Source organism: Moschus berezovskii, chromosome 20, assembly GCF_049115385.1.
Source record: "Moschus berezovskii isolate FMDL1 chromosome 20, NW_MosBer_1.0, whole genome shotgun sequence".
NCBI classification, from domain to species: domain Eukaryota; kingdom Metazoa; phylum Chordata; class Mammalia; order Artiodactyla; family Moschidae; genus Moschus; species Moschus berezovskii.
Genome location: NC_142479.1, coordinates 45,959,970 through 45,979,889, shown reverse-complemented (window position 1 = coordinate 45,979,889; position 19,920 = coordinate 45,959,970). Strand labels below are relative to the sequence as shown.

General features: G+C 48.3%; 1 protein-coding gene across 7 annotated transcripts in view; it reads right to left on the bottom strand.

Moving 5' to 3' along the window:
* Positions 1-2,014: 2,014 nt before the first annotated feature.
* ULK2 (unc-51 like autophagy activating kinase 2) overlaps positions 2,015-19,920 on the bottom strand; it is a 63,609-nt gene continuing 45,703 nt past the window's right edge. For 3 of the 7 annotated variants that reach the window (XM_055407391.2, XM_055407394.2, XM_055407393.2), the window contains 7 exons: positions 18,288-18,437; positions 17,234-17,442; positions 15,266-15,444; positions 14,770-14,888; positions 14,290-14,447; positions 12,282-12,417; positions 9,502-11,707 (listed from right to left, as the gene is read on the bottom strand). In XM_055407391.2, the coding sequence (XP_055263366.1) occupies positions 11,649-11,707; positions 12,282-12,417; positions 14,290-14,447; positions 14,770-14,888; positions 15,266-15,444; positions 17,234-17,442; positions 18,288-18,437 (1,010 nt within the window). In that variant the 3' untranslated portion in view covers positions 9,502-11,648. Of the gene's footprint in view, positions 2,034-9,501; positions 11,708-12,281; positions 12,418-14,289; positions 14,448-14,769; positions 14,984-15,265; positions 15,445-17,233; positions 17,443-18,287; positions 18,438-19,920 lie in introns of those variants that run through there. The other 4 variants (XM_088828941.1, XM_055407392.2, XM_055407396.2 and 1 more) reach the window with 4 other exon arrangements.

The window sequence follows — 19,920 nt, the reverse complement described above, 5'->3', positions numbered from 1 at the left end:
ATTTTTGCTTGCACCTGTCTGCATACCTCATTACCTCCAGGAATTTATCCTGCTGTTTTATGCATTTCTTGTAAATGACAGATGGTAGGTTAGTCTTAGATGCCCACCTGACAGTCTTCTTGGGACTTTGCGTCATATTCTTCCCATTTCCTTAGCGCCCACCCTTCGTGTTGTTCTCTCCTCTCTGATGGTCCCTGCTCCCTACTTTCGCTGTTGATCTGTTAGCGCTTCTCCCTTGCATGGCCTCGATGGTCCCCTTCCTCCCAACTCTGTAGCAGATGCACACTTTCCTGCAAGTGAGGAGAGCAAAATCCCAAGTATCTGTCCCTAAGTTGCCCTGTCCCTCTGCTGCCCCAGGAGGCACTCAAGGAATTGCCCCCTTCTGTCCTGACATTCAGGTGAATCACTTTCCACACTCCCCCAGCATGTTTCCTTTGTTCTTTCCTCATCCCTAGGAGAGTCTCCTGCGTTTAGCTCTACACAAAAATTTGGACCAAGTGAAGTATGAATATAAAATGGCTTTTAAATTTGTTTTCAGTTCAGCTCCAGCTGGGCCGCCTCAGATCTTTATTTTCCACCCCTCCAAACATTCCAAGAGACTCCCATCACTTTCGGGTCAATTTCCGGTGCCCAAAGCTCCATCCAGGCTAACTAAGCACTTTGATCTCAGTGCACATCCTGTGCCAGCTCAGCTCTGGCTCATGTTCCCAGGAAGGGGACAGATCTAGCTTGCTCCACTCCAACATTCCCTGAGGCTCTGTCCCCTTCGTGGGCCCTGGTGAGGGGATGGAGTGTTGCTGACAGGAGAGTGAATCAGGGCAGAGTCTTTGCTACTTATCGTTACCTAGTGCTCCTGGCAGCCTGTGTGGGTGTCCAGGGGCCCCGCAGCTCCTGCCTCCACCCAGTTCCCAGAAAAGGGGTTTCCAGCCCCCTCTGCCCTGCTCCCACCCTCCATAGCATCATCTGTGGGTCGCCTCACCTGGCTGAGGCTCCCCGGGTATCAGCAAGATAGTCTGAGGCCGTGGTTCCTCAGAGCGCAGTCAGCTGAAGGAAACTCACATCCTTATGACCCAAACCAGCCCTCTGACCAGCAGTCTCTCCAGTTCCATCAGCTCAAGTGAGGGTAGTTCAACAAGTCCCCTGCAGATGTCCCTTTTGCAGGCACCCACATCTCTCTTGGGGCTCCCCCTCAGTGGGATTGGAGGGGTGGGGATGCCATCCTTCGGGGGTGTTTGGGAGGGAAAGGCCACAGTGCCCCCCTTAGGCTCACGACTTCCTCAACTTTTACAAGTGCTATACTTTCTAGTTTTCTGTTTCTGTGGCAGCGAGATGCTGGAGGAGACGAGGGAATCAGTTCTCTCCCTCACTCTGGGTGAGGTCTCCATGGGCGAAAAGCCAGAGCACACAAAGGACAGATGGAGCCCAAGGGGAGGGGGCATTTCAGACTCTGGGGTGGACAAAGGGCAGACCAGCCCCCGCCATGCCCGCAGGGAGGGTGGAGGCTCCAGGTGCAGTGGATCAGAGGAAGCGGGTCCAGGTGTGAACCAGCTCTGGCTTCAAGTGAGCGAGGCTGGACTTGCTGAGACACGGGTGAATGATGACAAGCCGAATCTGGACAGCAGTGAACTTTGGGGGCAGAGAGTAATAGACCAGGAGAGGGGTGGCAATGCACCAAGGGCTTTCTGTGTACATTATTTCTAAAGCTGGGTGGAAGGAATAGTGTTAAGTATTTTTATATATTTCTGAATGCCCCAAACACTTCATTGTTTACAATTAAGGCTATTTTTAGAGCAGTTTTGGGCACAGCAAATGTGGGGGGAAGGGACGGGACTTCCTGTGCATCCCCTGCCCCCACACAGGCACCAGCAACATCCCCATCAGTCGGTACATTTGTTACAATTGGTGAAGCTCCGTGGACACGTCATCTCATGTCATCACCGCTCAGAGCCCAGAGTTGACTTCCTGTGGGTTTGGACACATGGATCATGACCTGTATCCATTGCTATCACATCACACAGAGGATTTCCTCTTACCTAAAGAAGAGACATGGGGCGTCCACACTAAGTGTCTGCTGGTCGGGGGAGTGATTCCTGTGGGGTGCAGCTGACGGGGGGCAGCCTGAGGGCCACAGAAGGGATAGCAGGGTGGAATACCCCGGAAACCATGGGCTGGAACAGTGGCGGCGAGAGGCAATAGGTTCGGGTGCAGCTTCAGCAGAGGAATTTACTGAGGAAACTTGAAGGAGTGAACCGCCAGGTGCCAGCAGCCTCACTGCAGCATCGTTGATGAACAGCACAGATCAGAACAGCCCTCAGGCCCTTCAGGTTGGGACCAGTGAGATAAATGAAGGTGCAGCCACTCGAGAAAAGGCTTCAGACCCTTAAAAGGCGCAGCTGTTCATAATACCTTCATACACAAGTTTTTAAATAGTATAATTTCAATAGCTGCATTTTTATAAAAGATGGTTTACATAGGGAGATCATCTGAGTGGATGAACCAAAATGTTAATATAATCTCTGAGATGATGGAAAGTTTGTTCTTTGTAAGGATTTCTGCAAGACACAAAGTACTTATAAAAAGAATCATCATCATCCACGGGGAAACGGGACCGGTCAGTTCTCAGACACTGAGAGAGGAGGGGCCCTCACAGTGAGGAGCTGAGCTCCCATGCAGGACTTGGCTGGCAAGTGTCCAGGGGGCATGAGACAGACAAGGGGAGCCCACAGGAGGTGGGGTGCTGACCTGGTGACCACTCCACCCTGGATGCTTGCTGCTGTGGGCCCCTTGAGAGCCAGCCTGGAGGCCAGCAGCAGGGCTGCTGCACACTGGGCACTTGGGCCACTGGTTGTGGCTTCTGGCGCCAAGGCCAGCACTGAGGTCTGGAAATGAGGCTGGTCCACCTCTGGATGAGTCATCTGCTACCTGGTTTGCCTGGCGCTCCCCCTGGTGGCCACTGACATGAAACGCAATGCTGTGTGTCTGCTCCCTAGGTCATTGGCATGGGCCACCCCCAGACCTCCTCACATCGGATTTCCAGGTCTCCTTTTTTCTAGGCCCTGACCCCTCAGGACACCACCCATATTTCTGTGTAGATCCTTACCCTAGACCTCTCCAATCCATGCAAAGGCGATGACTGGGCTTGAGCTCTGCCTGCCTTGCAAACAGGGTCTTTCGTGTGACCCAGGAGGTGCAAAGTGGCCCCAGGTCTTCTCTGTACACCAGGTGGAATCGCCACAGGATCAAGCCCCCAGAGCAGCAGTGGACGAGGGTCACAGCAGTGCAATGACATCCATCCTGCATGTCCTAAGCCTGTGTCATGTTCCCAGGCCTCCCCAAGATTCTTCTTACAAATATTCGTGTTTTACTAATTCCATTCTGCTTAAACCAGCTGGAGTCCTTTCCATGCATGGCAGCTGCAAGAACTCTGCCCCCCACCCCGCCGGGCGCACAGGGCTGTGCTACCCCTGAGGTAGACTCTACTTCCCACGTTGACCCTGGACTTGGCCAACGGGACACTGACAGATCCTAGTTTGCAGGGATGAGAAGTGGGTGTCCGGGGCTTGTCCTCTGATGCCGGGTGCTCCTGAATGGGGTTGGGCCAGCAGTCAACAGCAGAAAGTCAAGCAAACCCACAAGCACAGGTGAGGGCCCCCAGGCCACTGAGCACCAGCCATGCAGAGCCAACCAGAGCCATTCAGCTGGACCACAGAACTGTGAGAATCAGGTGTGTTCACTGTGTGAAGCTACTGTTCTTGGAGTGGTTTTGTTACACAGCAAAAACAAATTCATACACAATTCCTAGCAACAGGGAATCCTCCTGGACACACCCCCATCCTGTTCATCTCCAAGTCACACGGGTTTTAGCTCCTCCCTGTCTCTAGAAACCAGGCACTTTCCTCTGAAGACATTTCAGGGGGTGTCCCTGTGTCCACTTATGCCGCTTCCCATCTTTTCTCCAAGCTGCCAGTGCAATCAGGCCACCCGCCTGTGTCAAAGCTTCCCATGGCTCTGTGGGGGGCCTCCCTAGCCTTCCTAGCCGCACACACTTTGACCCGATGCGCTGACCTCTGGTCAGGCAGGGCCGGTGACGAAAGCCTGTGTCCGTCACAGGATGGACGCACTCACGTGTGCACAGAGATGGGTAAAAGAGTCCCTGTGCACAAGCAGAGTTGTTGCTGTATCTGCATCTTGTGGGGGCGTGTCAGGGCGTGGGCTCCAGGAAGCCTGCCTGAGGCAGATCCTGATGTGGGCACTGATCACCGTGAGAGTCAGCAAGCACCTTCAGTCCCCTCCCAGGCCCTGCGAGATCTATATATACTCATATAGAAGTTCCTGGATGTGTGACGACATAGGATCACACACAGTGTCTATCTGCCTGGAATGTGGACGTCGCCACAGTCACTACCGTAACCACCACCAACAGCAACATCACCACCACCATCCCCACATCCCACCAGCATCATCCTCACCACCACCACCATCCCCACCATCCCCCACATTCCCACCAGCATCATCCTCACCACCACCATCCCCACCTCCCCACCAGCATCATCCTCACCACCACCACCATCCCCACATCCCCACCAGCATCATCCTCACCACCACCACCATCCCCACATTCCCACCAGCATCATCCTCACCACCACCACCATCCCCACCATCCCCCACATTCCCACCAGCATCATCCTCACCACCACCATCCCCACCTCCCCACCAGCTTCATCCTCACCACCACCACCATCCCCACATCCCCACCAGCATCATCCTCACCACCACCACCATCCCCAAATTCCCACCAGCATCATCCTCACCACCACCATCCCCACAAGCATCATCCTCACCACCACCACCATCCCCACATCCCACCAGCATCATCCTCACCACCACCACCATCCCCACCATCCCCCACATTCCCACCAGCATCATCCTCACCACCACCACCATCCCCACCATCCCCCACATTCCCACCAGCATCATCCTCACCACCACCATCCCCACCTCCCCACCAGCATCATCCTCACCACCACCACCATCCCCACATCCCCACCAGCATCATCCTCACCACCACCATCCCCACCTCCCCACCAGCATCATCCTCACCACCACCACCATCCCCACATCCCCACCAGCATCATCCTCACCACCACCACAACCCCACATCCCCACCAGCATCATCCTCACCACCACCACCATCCCCACATCCCCACCAGCATCATCCTCACCACCACCACCATCCCCAAATTCCCACCAGCATCATCCTCACCACCACCATCCCCACAAGCATCATCCTCACCACCACCACCATCCCCACATCCCCACCAGCATCATCCTCACCACCACCACCATCCCTACATCCCCACCAGCATCATCCTCACCACCACCACCCCCACATCCCCACCAGCATCATCCTCACCACCACCACCATCCCCACCATCCCCACATCCCCACCAGCATCATCCTCACCACCACCATCCCCACCTCCCCACCAGCATCATCCTCACCACCACCACCATCCCCACATCCCCACCAGCATCATCCTCACCACCACCACCATCCCCACATTCCCACCAGCATCATCCTCACCACCACCATCCCCACAAGCATCATCCTCACCACCACCACCATCCCCACATCCCCACCAGCATCATCCTCACCACCACCACCATCCCTACATCCCCACCAGCATCATCCTCACCACCACCACCCCCACATCCCCACCAGCATCATCCTCACCACCACCACCATCCCCACATCCCCACCAGCATCATCCTCACCACCACCACAACCCCACCATCCCCACATCCCCACCAGCACCATCCTCACCACCACCACCATCCCCACCATCCCCACATCCCCACCAGCACTATCCTCACCACCACCATCCCCACCAGCACCATCCTCTCCACCACCCCATCCCCACCAGCATCATCCTCACCACTACCACCATCCCCACCATCCCCACAATCCCCACCAGCATCATCCTCGCCACCACCACCATCCCCACATCCCCACCAGCACCATCCCCACCAGCATCATCCTCACCACCACCACCATCCCCACAATCCCCACCAGCATCATCCTCACCACCACCATCCCCACCATCCCCACCAGCATCATCCTCACCACCACCACCATCCCCACCATCCCCACCAGCATCATCCTCACCACCACCACCATCACCACCAAAATCATAAATGCCACCATCATTTTCCACAAATATGTTTTGAGCACCTGCTCTTTGCCAAGAAATGTCCTAGGAACTAGGTGCATTATTAACAAGACAGATTCCTGGCTTGAGAAAGATGACACTTTAGTGAGGTGAGCAGAATAGCAAGTAAAAGCATAAACAGGGTAATTTCAGAAACTGGTTACTGTGCTACGAAAAGCACATGGTGCCGGGACAGAGGACTGCTGTCTTGTCACTGCCTCCATTAAGGCAGGTTTCCCTGCCACAGGGCCTTTGCACAGGCCAGTCTCGCTCTCAGAACACCCTTCCCTCCTTCCTTAACCTGGGCAACAGCCACTCATCTTTTCCTGACTTTGGCTCCATCACCCCCACCGTGAGCCCGCCCACAGCAATGACACTGTCCATCTCTCTTTCATGGCATTCACTGCACTCACCATGTGGTTATCAGTCTTGTCCGAAAGGTACACCCTGTGAGGGCAGTCAAGCCTCTCACTGCTGCAGTCCCAGCACGGCAGGTGTGTAAGTAGGAAGAGACTAACTCTGAAGTCAAACATTGCAGTTTCTTGAAATTTATCCATCAGCCTCTGGCCTAGGACACACCTCACAGAAGAGGTGATGCCTCCCCTAGACCCTGCCTCACAAAGACCCCTCCTCCCTCCACTCCAGGGAGTCACCCCTAAATCCAAGTGTACAGCAACTTCTACACCCTGTTGGCTGGAGGCCTGGCCATTCTCACCCACGGAAGACCCTTCAGGGCCATCCTCAACACAGGAGTATGAAGACCCCTGGAGGCAGAAGTCAGGGGGAGACCTGGAGCAGCCTTTCCCCTGGAGACCCTTTTGTCTCTCCTTTGGGACCCTATGCCCCACTACTCTCAAGAGAAACGCTGGTCTCACCAGCAACAGGAGGGGCCCAGGGGTCTTCTCTGGAGGAAGGGGGCCCAGGACTTGCCTCCCTGTTCCTCTCAGAAGGGAGCTGGGCTTCTGGGGAGCAGGGCTGAATAGGTACCTGCGCAGGCCTGTAAGCCCCTGCTCCTAGGTTTTCCCCAGGCCCTTCAGTGCCCTCCCTGTTCGCGGGCAGTTTTCCCCACCAGGACCGTATGAGTAGGTGCCTCTGTGATCTTCTTCACTGGATGGAAAAGCAGAGCTGCAAGAAGGCAAGGGATCTGCCCAAGGCCACACAGCACAAGTGAAAGGGGCCTCACTTGTCAAAGGACCAGAAAGACAAGTGTCTCCAGATGCTCAAAAACTAATAATCGTGCAACTTTTGCATCCTGTGTATTTACTAACCATCCAATGAAATGTTTAAGGTCAGAATCGTCACCAGGGCTGTGCTGATGACCTGGATGTGGACCGTCCACATCCATGTTAACCGACACATGGCTGGTGGGGATCACACGTCCCCAGGGGCCTGTCTCTGCCACCATGTGCACCTCAATGCCTGGCTCTTCTGTGGTTCACCTGAGCACCAGGAACACACACAACAGCCTGCAAATTAAGACTGGTTCTTACATTTAAAGTGGATATTTTAAAAAAAAGAGATTTTGTGACATGGGGAAGTTATGTGATACTCAAATTTCAGGTGTGTCGTCTGGTTGTCTTCCACAGCTCAGCTGAGTAGTTGCTGAAGGTGCTGGCCATTCAGTCCTGAATGGAGCAAGTGGGCAACACAGGGCATCCTGTCCAGCCTGCTGGACAGGACGTTGCAGAGCAGATACTGTGTTCGTGACCATGTGGAAGGAAGCTGGGACCCATGTGGAAGTAAACAAGCCCCTTACATAACAAGCATCTGTTCCCAAGAATCCCCCAGTTTTCATATCCTCTCTGGACTGACACGCTTTGGTCACAAGCTGGCTCCTTTGTGAGCAACCTCTTAAATGTTGACGTGTGCTCAAGGTCAGCTGGTCTGAGAAATGAGATTTTATTCCACATCTTCAGTGTCTGAAGTCCACGGAGGGTTCACTTCTCTGAACACCAGATATGATGAGGAGACAGCCTGTGACTGCAGAAGGGTTCCCAGCCTCAGCCTCCCTCAGAAACCCCCTCCCTGGCTCAGATCCGCCCCCCTATCTGAGCCCAGAGACTAGGACCCTCAGCCAGGGACTTTTTACCCTGCCACTCACAGAAGCCTCAAGACTGGAGACTGTTGGGAGAGAGAGGCGAGGAAGGAATGTATCAAGGGGCCACCGCTGCGCGAGGGAGTCCGAGACCAAGATAGCAGCACCCAAGGAGGCAGAGAACAGCCAAGATGCAACAGTCTGGGAGTGGAAGGATGAGAGGAAGCCCAGGGCTCGGTGACCTCCACTCAGATCCACTCCAGAGGCTCTTCAAAAAGGACACACTGAACGGCCACAACAAAGATCTACATGGCACATTACTAACTGGCCAAGCAAGGCCCTGGGGAAGGGGACCTGAAGCCTTGGCCCCTTCCTCCAGAACAGTCTGGGTCCTGGCCTATTATGACCCTTCATCTGTTTGGCCCTGCCTTGTCCACAAAGGCTGAGACTTTAGGGGACTTAGGCTACTGGTCATTTCCCGTGGTGGGTGCTTTTCCGGGTGGGCCACTGTGATGTGTCTCCTTTGTTTGGGTGAGGACCCGGCCATCCTGACCCCTTGCCCACAGACAGTGTTCCAGCCAGGGCTGGGACAAACAAGGAGAATTGGGCAACACTCAGGAGCCTCCACGGCTGCAGACTTGGGGCCCAGGGCACAGCCAGAGTCATCTCCTGGCATGCAGAGCAGACACGATACTTCCAGGTGGTGCCTGTCAGGGAGGGAAGACGCCAAGCTCCCCAGCAGCAGGTATCCTCCTGGAACAACACAAGTTCACTCAGTCCCAGTGAGAACAGGTGATGCTTGCGGAGACTATGGCGGAAGCAGCAAGACTTCCTCCAAGGCCCATGCATAAGTCCCTCCATCACCTCACGGGCTTTCTAGAGCCAAGTAACAACTTCACGTCCATGGTGTCCAGCTCGACTTCCCTCCTGTTACATGTGGGGACTGAGCCCACCCAGCCCAAACAGTAACCTTTTCTCCAGCCTCCTCTTCTCAACCCCAGGAGGGTGGAATGAAGGGCACTCTAGCTCTTCCTCTTCAGGAGAAGGGGGTGTAGACATCATCCCTCAGGCCCAGCACAGGCCCAGTTAAGGCAAATCCTTACAACAGGAACAGCCAGCTAGCACATTCGCGGATTACTCCTCTACCTGCATTTGTACGGTCCATTACTTTCCAGATGTCAATCCATGAATGTATGGACTGGTCCATTTCATGAAAAAGATGATAGAAAAATCAAAAGATACACATGGAAACATAAAGCATAAACATAATTTGTTTATTATTGCTATAATCAAGGCAAAATCTCTTAAAACAATCAGCCTTGATAATGGAAATATAATCAGAATCATCACTCCTGCATTTACAGTTTGTTTTCTGCTGTTCAGACTGCAGGGTTTCACAAATACACCACCTACCATCTGACCTTTCTCGCACAAGAAGAAGAATGCACTTCGAGACCACTGCCTAGGTACTGACGGCAGACCAAGCATTTCCTCACTGTGAACTCATTCCATCCTGTGTTTAAAACAAACGGGAAAGGAGAGGAGGGGCCAGAATGCACCCACCCGCTTTGGAGGATCAACTGAGATGACCTAGGTGGTAACTGAGAGAACATACAAGAAACTGCCCTTAATACTCAAAACAGTGGTACAAACTAGAGCATCACCGGTAATGGTGCTTGTCACCCTGCTGGGGGAGGGAGGACCCCAGCACAGCCCTGCTCCCATAGCCTGCAGGACTGTCACCACAACCTGAAGTCCTGAGGCAATGTGCGTCAACCACCAGCCTCCAAACTCACTGAGGAAGGAGTTGGTGTGACAAGCCATGTCACAGGGACCCAGCCTTGTCCTAGAAACACCTGGTCAGTTTTATTTATCTTAGTATACATCTGTACAGGCAATAATAAAAAGGCTACTACACAATTCAGTGAGTTTTACCTAGTTTCATGAGTAATGCATGCAGTTACAAATGAGAGGTAGAAACACTGTATTAAAGACCTAAAAATACAAACATCATATAAATAAATGTTCAAATTAACTGCTGGAATTTTATACAGATAAATAAGGTAAAAATTACATTACTTTGTCAAAGTAAAGGAAAAACCTTGTTTTTGTTTTTATCAGTACACTAAATTAGATTAATGCCAAAGAGCTTCTGTGCAATTTGTCCAAGTTTAGATGACATCATCTAAGATGATTAAAACTGGAGAATGGTTTGTTCAAGTATCCAAGCACGTAAGTCAAAGAAACCAAATCATCGACCGCGTGGGCACCATTTCTGAAGGGACATTAAGGCCCCACATTCTCCATGACTAGCTCCCTGGTGGACTGCCAGGATGAACAGGAAAATGTACATAGGCTGGAGAGAGCTGCCCCTCATCCTAAGAGAAAACAAACCTCATTTTTCACTGACTTCACGTAAAACTCCACATCACTAAAAAGCCTAGAAGTCACCAACTCTGTTTTGGCTCTACTGCAATTCTTGAGTGTATCTCTGGCCTGCCATTTGTTCTAATGCTGCCCGAATAAACCTAGCAGTCACAGGCATGAATGCACATTATGCATGCACAGTAAAAAATGCAAACTAAAGCAGACAACCAGCAACTTAAAAATATCAGTGAGAGAAAACCTGTAGGCATAGATGAATAGGTTAAGAAAATGCAGAGGCTCATAAAACACAAGTCTTTACCACTGAAAAGTCTACGAGAGATTAATGTGAATTATGGAAAGGGTATGCATACATAATCAAGTAAAATACTCTAAACAAGTCCATTGTGCCTCAGTTAGTTTGAAATTGCAAAATTCAATACAGTTGTTTTAATAAGTTAGTGCAATATGAAAGATTTTGGAAGATTATTAATATATGTCCATGTTAGCTCAAATTGAAGATTTCACAATATCTTCCAAGAGTCATCTTTCACTCCTCCTTAAGCTGTTTCTTCCTGAGCTGTTTATGGGTGCGTGCTCAGACTCAGATAAACTCACCCCGAGAACTGAACTGCCCGGAGGAGATGGGGCTTTTTACTTCCACGCCTCAGTGAATACAAGGAGTCCCACACTGTGCTCTGGTGGCTAGTACAAAGAGCCACTCATCACTTCACGCTAACTCTCCTTAACAGTAACAGTATTGGTGACTCCAGTTCTAAGGTACATTTATTTACCAAAATCAAACCCAAAGCCCAGTGGAACACTTTTGCATCTGCTTGTATAAAGAGAAAGGGAAGGGGTGACTTCTCTGGTAAGGCAGACCTCCTACAATATGTAGTTCTGGGACTGGTTTTCCTTTGTGAAACCACTGCGTGCTCTTTGGTAGTCACCATGTAAGAGTGGGGCGACAGGACCCAAGCTGTGCTCCCAATGGCATCACCTGACACCCACCGCTGGTCCCGGGGGCAGGCCTGCTGCTGCTCACAAGGCTGAGGTGCTATAGCAGAGTGCTGACAATCTTCTTTCAATACTAGATTTATCTAGAAATAAAATAAATCCATGATAAATACCATTAATATTTCAAAACCGAGGAAAGAATCACCGAGAAAAATCTCTCTCTCCACCTCCACCCTCACTTCCGTCCTATCTTTGCCCCAAAGTTAACAGTTCTAGTGCTTTCTCTTCTTTCTGCCTGGTAATTGTCTAGCTTAGTGCTGCACGGTGTAAAAGCTAGATTAGCAAGCCAAATGAAGAACACGTAGATTTTAACAGCTAGTTTGCTCACAACTGCAAACAAGTATAGACCTGGCAGTCCCTGGTTGCTCTTCAGAATGTGGATGACCACACCTCCTCCAAGAGGCCCACCACCTCCTCATCTGCTCTTCACAAGCCTCATATCTACTCCTCACAACAGCTCTGCAAGGCAGGCCTTGTCCCTCATCTCACAGAAGAGGAGACTGAGGCCACGGAAGGGGGATGTGACTAGCCCAAGGTTGGGAAACCAAGATGCAACCCCCGTGGGCAGGGCACTGCACACCCCAGGGTATTCCTGCTGTGCCAGGAGAAGACGAGGAGATGCAATCAGCAAACACACTGCTTTCCAATTCAACTCACATCTGTGGATGTTTTCAATGTCTGCTGGGTCCTGAAGAATCTTAGTTAAGCCCTCCAGAAGAAGGGCTGCCTTATGATAGCGATAAACAATATCTTCAGTCTGCTGAAACATTTCATCCAATGCTGCGGCTTGAACCTGAAACCAGCGAACAAAGACGAAGGTTCTCAGCTTTTCCAAGAAAATATGAATCCATGTGCGCAATGCAGCTTTAAATGGAATCTCTCTAAAATTAATATATTTTGACAAAATGATATAACTTACTGGGTGAGTGATATAAAGGAAAAGCTTCTTGACAAAAGAATTACTAACTCTGCATTGAAACATAACTTTCTTGAACTCAGAGACTCAAAACTCCTAAGGTTTAACACTTCTAAACTGGCTCATCTCTGACTTCAATAAAAAGTTTACTTTAAATATACACTTCACTAGTAACCTGGCATTTCATTAAAGCAGATTTTGTTACAATGAAATAATTAAATGATGTTAAAAGCCATTTATCAGCCGCTTCTTTCAGTTAAAGGACCTCCTGGTGTGTGGGATTTATTCACTCAGAGACATTTATTGGGCACCTCTTGAATTTACGGGGCAGTGGGCATATGATGAAGGCGAGCTCACAGTCCAGGTAAGGTGTGGGCTGTGCTCCAAGGGCCACACAGTATCACAAGAGGAAGCCCTGGATGGTACCGAGTGGACTACACTCAAGGGGCATCTAACCAGACTATCAGGGAGGGGAAGGTGAGGAGAGCCTCCAGGAAGTGACACTGAGGCCGAGTCACGAGAAGCAGGAGTAAGCTGGGCAGTGGGGGGCAGGGCCTCCCCAGTGTCATTCACAGGGTTATGAGCATTTTGTTTTCCCAATAGCACCCTAATTTTCTCTTTAATCATTCATCTCTGAGTCTGTGAGGAATCCAGTGTGCTAATTTACCTGTCAGCATGCTGTCTCTTTCAAAAAGTAAAGCCACTTACAATAAGATAAATAAAATGAATATGGAAAATCAAAGTACTGAAATGGAGGGAAAAAGAAAGAAACTACAAGTCAGGTGAGTGCCCCCAAGCTGCTCGGCAGCCAGGGCTCAGGAGAGATTTGTTGGAGGCACGTGGCCCTGTCATCAGCAGAGACAGCAGCACTGTCACTCCTCACGACAGGACATCAGTCCTGGCACAAATTTTAAGAGAAAATCTGTCCTACGAAGTCTTAATTTGGTACAAAATGATACAGTGCATAATATTATTCATGTCAACAATTTATAACAATATAATGTATATTATTCTCATCAATAGCTTATATTCCAAAATTGTTTTCATATGCCTTTTTATTATGATGGCTTTCAAAAAAATGCCAAGGGGGTAATATAACAGTACAATTCAGAGTTCAGGTAAATCTGGGGCCAAGAAGGAAGGTCAATTGTGTTAGTATGGTAAAAATCATAAGGTTGGTCAATAATTAAGTTCTTCCCCACTGAATTACTTCTTTAACAGCCCCTAATTTCATGCTTATCTCAGGCAATTTTCCTCTCAAGATACAGAAAACAAATTATTTCTACAAATATAACCAGATATTTGGCAAAGTAGGTTAAACTTCTTGTCTATACTGAGGTCAGTCATGGAATCTGAGCACATGAATTTTGCAGATAGGATAAAAGAGCAGAATTTTTTTCTAACATTTTAAGCCAAATTTCTTAAACAATGGGAAATGAAGAAACAGATCCAGCAATAGCTTTTAGACACAAACTATCAAAAGATTAGATCATGCCTAATGTTAGCAATTTTTAAGCAGTATGGTAAACTTTTATTAATATCAAATGTGGTAACCAACACAGCTTATGTCTGCTGCATGTTAATTCAGTCCAAATACTCCTTCAGGAAGAGGTACCATAACACCTGGGACTTGGGAGTAGTGCTGCATAAACTGTTTAAAAGGATGATGTCAAGCAGGTGTGCAATTCAAAAGATGCTCTTAAACACCACAACTATTACTGTACAATATTACACCTTAAAAAGGGTTACCATTTCTACAGCACAGTTATAGATGAGTTTCTCTGCAGTTACGCTGTTGATTTCATCAATAAATCTCTGCTTGTCAGAGAAGAAGCGATTCAGTTTTTCTGTCAGTTTCTTGCACATGCTAATGCAGAATTTATATCGTTCATTCAGATTTTTGACAACTGGAAAAAAGTTGAAATAAGAACTCAGTTTTCTTTCAAAAACAGAGTCATGGTGACATGCAACTTTCCTGCCAACTTAAGGAAAGTGACACAAAATGATCACTGAGAAAAGTGCCTGGAAATCATTCTTCCCTATGTCCTCTCTCTCAGTCAAGAGAGGATTGACAACAAAGCACCTGATTGCTCTGTTAAAAACAGAGAAGCCAGCATCTTTTCCCATTGAAGAATACTTAATAACACAGTGACCCCTCATCAAAAACCCCTTTCTCAGTGCAGGGGAGAGGACTGCTGGGCCCCAGGAGCTCATCATGCCCCAGCCTACCTTGCTTCACACCCGAGGACGGGCTCAGCTTCCCAGATTTGATCTGCTCTTTGGCGAGATGCAGAGAGGCTGCCAGGAGTTGTGCAGCTTTCATGTGCAACACCAGCTGCTCTACCCGCCTGGCCCAGAGACAGCAAGCACAGTGTTAGCCTGCTAACCAACAGGCCAGGCCCCATCTCACCCCGCCTGGACACTCTTAGTGCACAAAGGACTCCTGAAAGGAGAAGGGTCGGTGTGGAAAAAAGTGTACTTTAACATTAGGGGCACACTCAGATAAGAGTACCATCTCTTTATAATCAAGTATCTTTAAAATCAAGGCTGCAGAACCTCCGGTCTTGGCTCACACAGTGAAATTGAGCACTGAAATAACTCAGAGACTCCTTCACACTTCTGTTAACCAGACGTGACCTGCAGTTGGTGGCAAGGCCTCCAGCTTGGACGCCAGTGTATGGAGGGCAGGAAGGAAGGAAGGAGATGGACAGCAGGGGCCACCTACCCCCAGTCCTTGCTCAGCTGGCTGATCTGGTCCACCACCGCACTCTCCTGGATCTGGTACACGGAGACAGCGGATGCACAGAGCTCCGGGCTCCCCCCGCGCACAGCCGTCAGGTCCAGCACACACTCCGTGAACAGCAGCATTGAGTTCAGGTGGCGTAAGGTGTCTGCATGTTCTTGCTAAGGCAAAGCCAACTTGTCTTAGAAACTTGCAGGTTAAGGAAAGGTGCACACTAATTTCTGTATACCAACCGTGGCCACTGCTAATATTTTTCTATACGTATCAATATTATAATGATCAAAGGAGACTGAAATTTCTAAATTCCAGAAAACTAATGAGAAGATAAACACAAATGAAACCAAAGGTGTATCATATGTTTTTGTGGCATGTATGAGAGCAACCACAACATTCAGCCTCAAAGATGTGAGGCCATTGTGCTTTCACCAGGAAAAAATGAAACACAGAACAAAATCAATGTACATGAGACAGAAATATGACCAAATAGATACTGAGATGTAAGAACTTCAGCATATTCTGGACACGAGACTACACTTCTCGATAGTTTCATGAATTCTACTGGCTTAAAATTTCAGAGATACTTTATTTAAATTTCTGGTGGTTCCTCAGTTAACAGTGGTTCCTAATAAAAAAGCTTTTAAGTTTCATGATCTTTTCAGTTAGTTAGAGCGAAGAACAGACACAGACATAATAACAATGCATTAAACACTGGTATTCTAAAATTAACGCTGTTTTGAGATTTGTTTTTAGCTAGCAATGTATTTTGAAATCTCAAATAAGACTAAGTTTTTCACTCTCCTTCCATGGTTAAAAGGGATGAAAACCAGTGTCCTCGAGACAGGAGAATAAACGAACCAACTTTTGAGAGTCTCCCTGCTCGGCAACAGCAGATTGGACTGTATGTTCTAACGTTTACTAGAACATAATTTACATTATATACATATTTTCAAAATTACAGCTTAAACTTACCATAGAATCACTACTAAAATTCTGCATGCTGTATTTTATAAATTTTATGTGAGATACTTAATTCTCCTCCACACATACAACAGAAATCCTAGGGGTCCAGCATGGACACTTAGTGCCTTCAATGGTCTGGAGAACGGGCCATTTTAATTTGAAGTGCAGGGTGATCTGCACTGAGGTCAGATGCAGTCCATGGGAAGATGGCCTAGAGTCAACGCTGAGGAGTTAGCTGACACAGGCTTTGGAATCGTAATGTTAACCTCTGTTCTGGATGTGTGCTCAGCACGCTGCACATTATGACCTGTTTTTCCCTGGAGAACCAGCTCCATGGAGGGACGTGACTGTCCAATCTGCTGGGAAGCTGTATTTCTCAGCATTACTGACTTAGTTGGCATTATAATTTACTTTTTCAAAAGCTAAGTTTAAGCATATCATTTTTATCTTGTAAGGTAAGGTAAGCTTTGAGAATAGAAAGTTATGGTTTCAGGGAAAAGATTATGTTTTAAAAGTCCTATAAGTAGTAAAAGGGCTTCCCTCATAGCTCAGTCAGTAAAGAATCTGCCTGTAAGGCAGGAGACCCAGGTTTGATCCGTGGGTTGGGAAGATCTCCTGGAGAAGAGAATGGCAGCCCACTCCAGTATTCTGGCCTGGAGAATCCCATGGACAGAGGAGCCTGGTGGTCTACAGTACATGGGTTCGCAAGAGTCAGACACAACTTAGTGACTAAATCACCACCACAAGTAGTAAATAAACTTCAGATAAAAGAACTAAGAATACAAAATCTGTATGTGTCACTTCCTGTGAACCAAAGCTTGATGTGAATGAATGTCACTGTCAACATAACTCTAAAAACACACCACCAAGGTTTCAGATAGAAAAGGTTATGGGGAGAACCACTGGGACTTGCTCTCGGATTCTGCCCTCTCATCATCAATTCTCTCCTCACTGTAGCCTTAAAGGACACATCGCAGGGTCTCTTCCCACCTCCATCAGCGTTTCCTCTGGCAGTTCGGGGGCTTCAAAGGTGACGAGCCCCTCCAGGCTGGGGGGTGAAGCACCACAAGGCACATGTCTCAGACTGGGGGCCGCCTCTGCTCCCGGAGGGGGAGACCCCGAGCACAGCCCAGGCGGGGAGCCCCCACACACGCGGCCACCGATGGAGCACAGAGAGCCCCCGGAGCCGCTAGAGCCCCCTGTGGAGAGAGGACATGGACAGTGCTCGGTGATTAGCACCCAGTGATCACCAGGCAGGATGGCAACTGGTAAGAGAAACCCCACTCCCACCCCAGCCCAAGAACAGGCTCTATCTTCCCATGCTCACCTTCATTCCTCAGCTGAAGGCATCCTTCACAGACTCATCACAGCTGCTTTTAAATTGTTTTAGACAAACTCTTAGCACACGCCTTTCTCCCCTGCTGCACCGCAGTGCTCAGGTGAGAAAACTCGGCCAAAGGTGGTACATCACTAAAACTCTACCTGAGTCTGGAGGCACTTACACAAGTTCTGATTCCTAATACCACGAACAACATTGTGATGAGATCTCGCCTTCTTTATGTGTGATAAATACTTTATAAGACCGTTTTGCTGTGAGTGGTCTTATAAACAGAATGCAGTTACCACGGGTCAAATAATACTATACACACTTCTACAGGTCTAAGAATCATCATGCTGTTTTCTAAAGCAGCCAAAAGTGAGCACACAGTTCCCACTAAGGCTCCACAGCACTGGGTTATACTATTTAAATGTTGGCTTAGTTAATAAGTATAAACTGTTATTTTCTTTCTCTCTTTGGCCACCCTGCGTGGTATGAGGTCCTTAGGTCCCTGACCAGGGATGGAACTGGTGCTCTCTGGAGTGTGGAAGGTGGAGTCTGAACCACTGGGCCACCAGGGAAAGTCCCCTCATTTACTTTTTATAACCCTTTAAGGTAAAGAAGATTGTTATCTCCATGTCACTGGAAATTATATCACACCATGAAGGCATTTTCAGAACTTGCACCGCTAACAGGAGCCCAAGGCAGAACTAAGTCAATCCTCACCTGAGGTTGTTCTTATCCGAAGGCCCATGTGGGCACACGTGGTGGCTGCGGCCCTGTGTGGGGGAGACCCTACTGTGAACATCACAGCCCTGGGACTTGCTGCTGCTCCTATAGGAGGGGCCAGGGCAACACCGCAGGCTCCTGCAGGGGCTGAAAGAAGAAGTTCATCACGCATGCCATATTCCAGAGGGCAGGGTTACAGGAAGACTTCACTGTCACATTAGATTTTTGGTTTTTTACAATAAGCATTTATTACTCTTAAAAACAGAGAATTTAATTTAGAGCTCCATGAAAAATATTTTACAGTAATCTCTTCACAGCTGTGGATCTTCCTTTCACCAAAGCCTAGGAGTCAGTTTTCTGTGCACTTCTAAAACATGTGAACTGCAGTCACAGCTGAGAATAATTTGAAAATGTGGAAACTAAGAACTGGAAATAAAAATGTGAGGGAAAAAACCTGATTAAAAAATGGGCAGAGGACCTGAGAAGTTATTTTTCAAAAAAATAATAGGTACATGAAAAGATGTTCAAAATCACTAATGATCAGGGAAATGCAAGTAAAAACCACAGTGAGATACCACCTCATACCTGTCAGGATGGTCACCCTCAAAAAACCACAAATAACAAATGCTGGCGAGGATGTGGAGAAACTTTAGAGCTAAGCTGTCTTATAGCTTATAGTTTCTTAGAAGAAAATGCAGAGTTAGGCATGAGATAGGAGTATCGAGGAAGACTCCAAGAAAAGGGAGACAAAAGCAAAGACACCAGAGAAAAAGTTTACCCTGCTACCTACAGCTACAGCAAACCCTACATACAGCCTCACTCGAGGCAAAAAAGAAAAGAGACCTCACACTATTTAACTTGATTCTTTATATCTAGTATATCTTTCAACAAAAAATCAAAAGGCAAGCTCATCACCAGACAGGACGTGGCAGAGAAGAGAAATGAGTAATGTATCTGATGAGCTCATCAACAGACAGGATATGGTGGAGAAGAGAATCAGCTAGCCTGAAGGTATGTCAGTAGGAACTTCCAAAACTGGAAAGCAAAGAGAAAGAAGAACCAAAAACAAAACCCCCAGAATGTCCAAGAACTGTGGGACAACCACAAAGGTATAATGTACATGCAATGGGAATATCAGAAGAAGAAAGAAAGAAACGAAAGAAATACTTGAAACCATCAATAGTAAAGACCAAGTAATTTCCCAAACAGATGAAGAATCAAACCACAAGTCCAGAAAGCCTCAAGAACACCAAGTGGTTAGAATTTTTAAAAAATCTATACCTAGGCACTTCATATTCAAACAGCAGAGAATCAAAGAAAAATTCCTAAAAGAAGCCAAACTGTGTGGATGTGGGGGTGGTGGTGGTGGTGGTGGGGAGAGAACATCTCATCTATTACATCAGAGGAACAAGGGTAAGACTTACACCAGACTCCTCTTTAGAAACGATGCCAGGTGAGAGTGGAGTGAAAAGTGAGGTCCTGTTGTATAGAAAACACAAACCACACTCAAGATATTTACTCATCTAGACATTGCCTGCTTTGGAGTTTCATGGGAGAGCCAATAAAAGAATTATAGAGAAAACAAGAACAAAGGTTACAACAGTGATTCTCAAATTTAAGTGTGCATAAT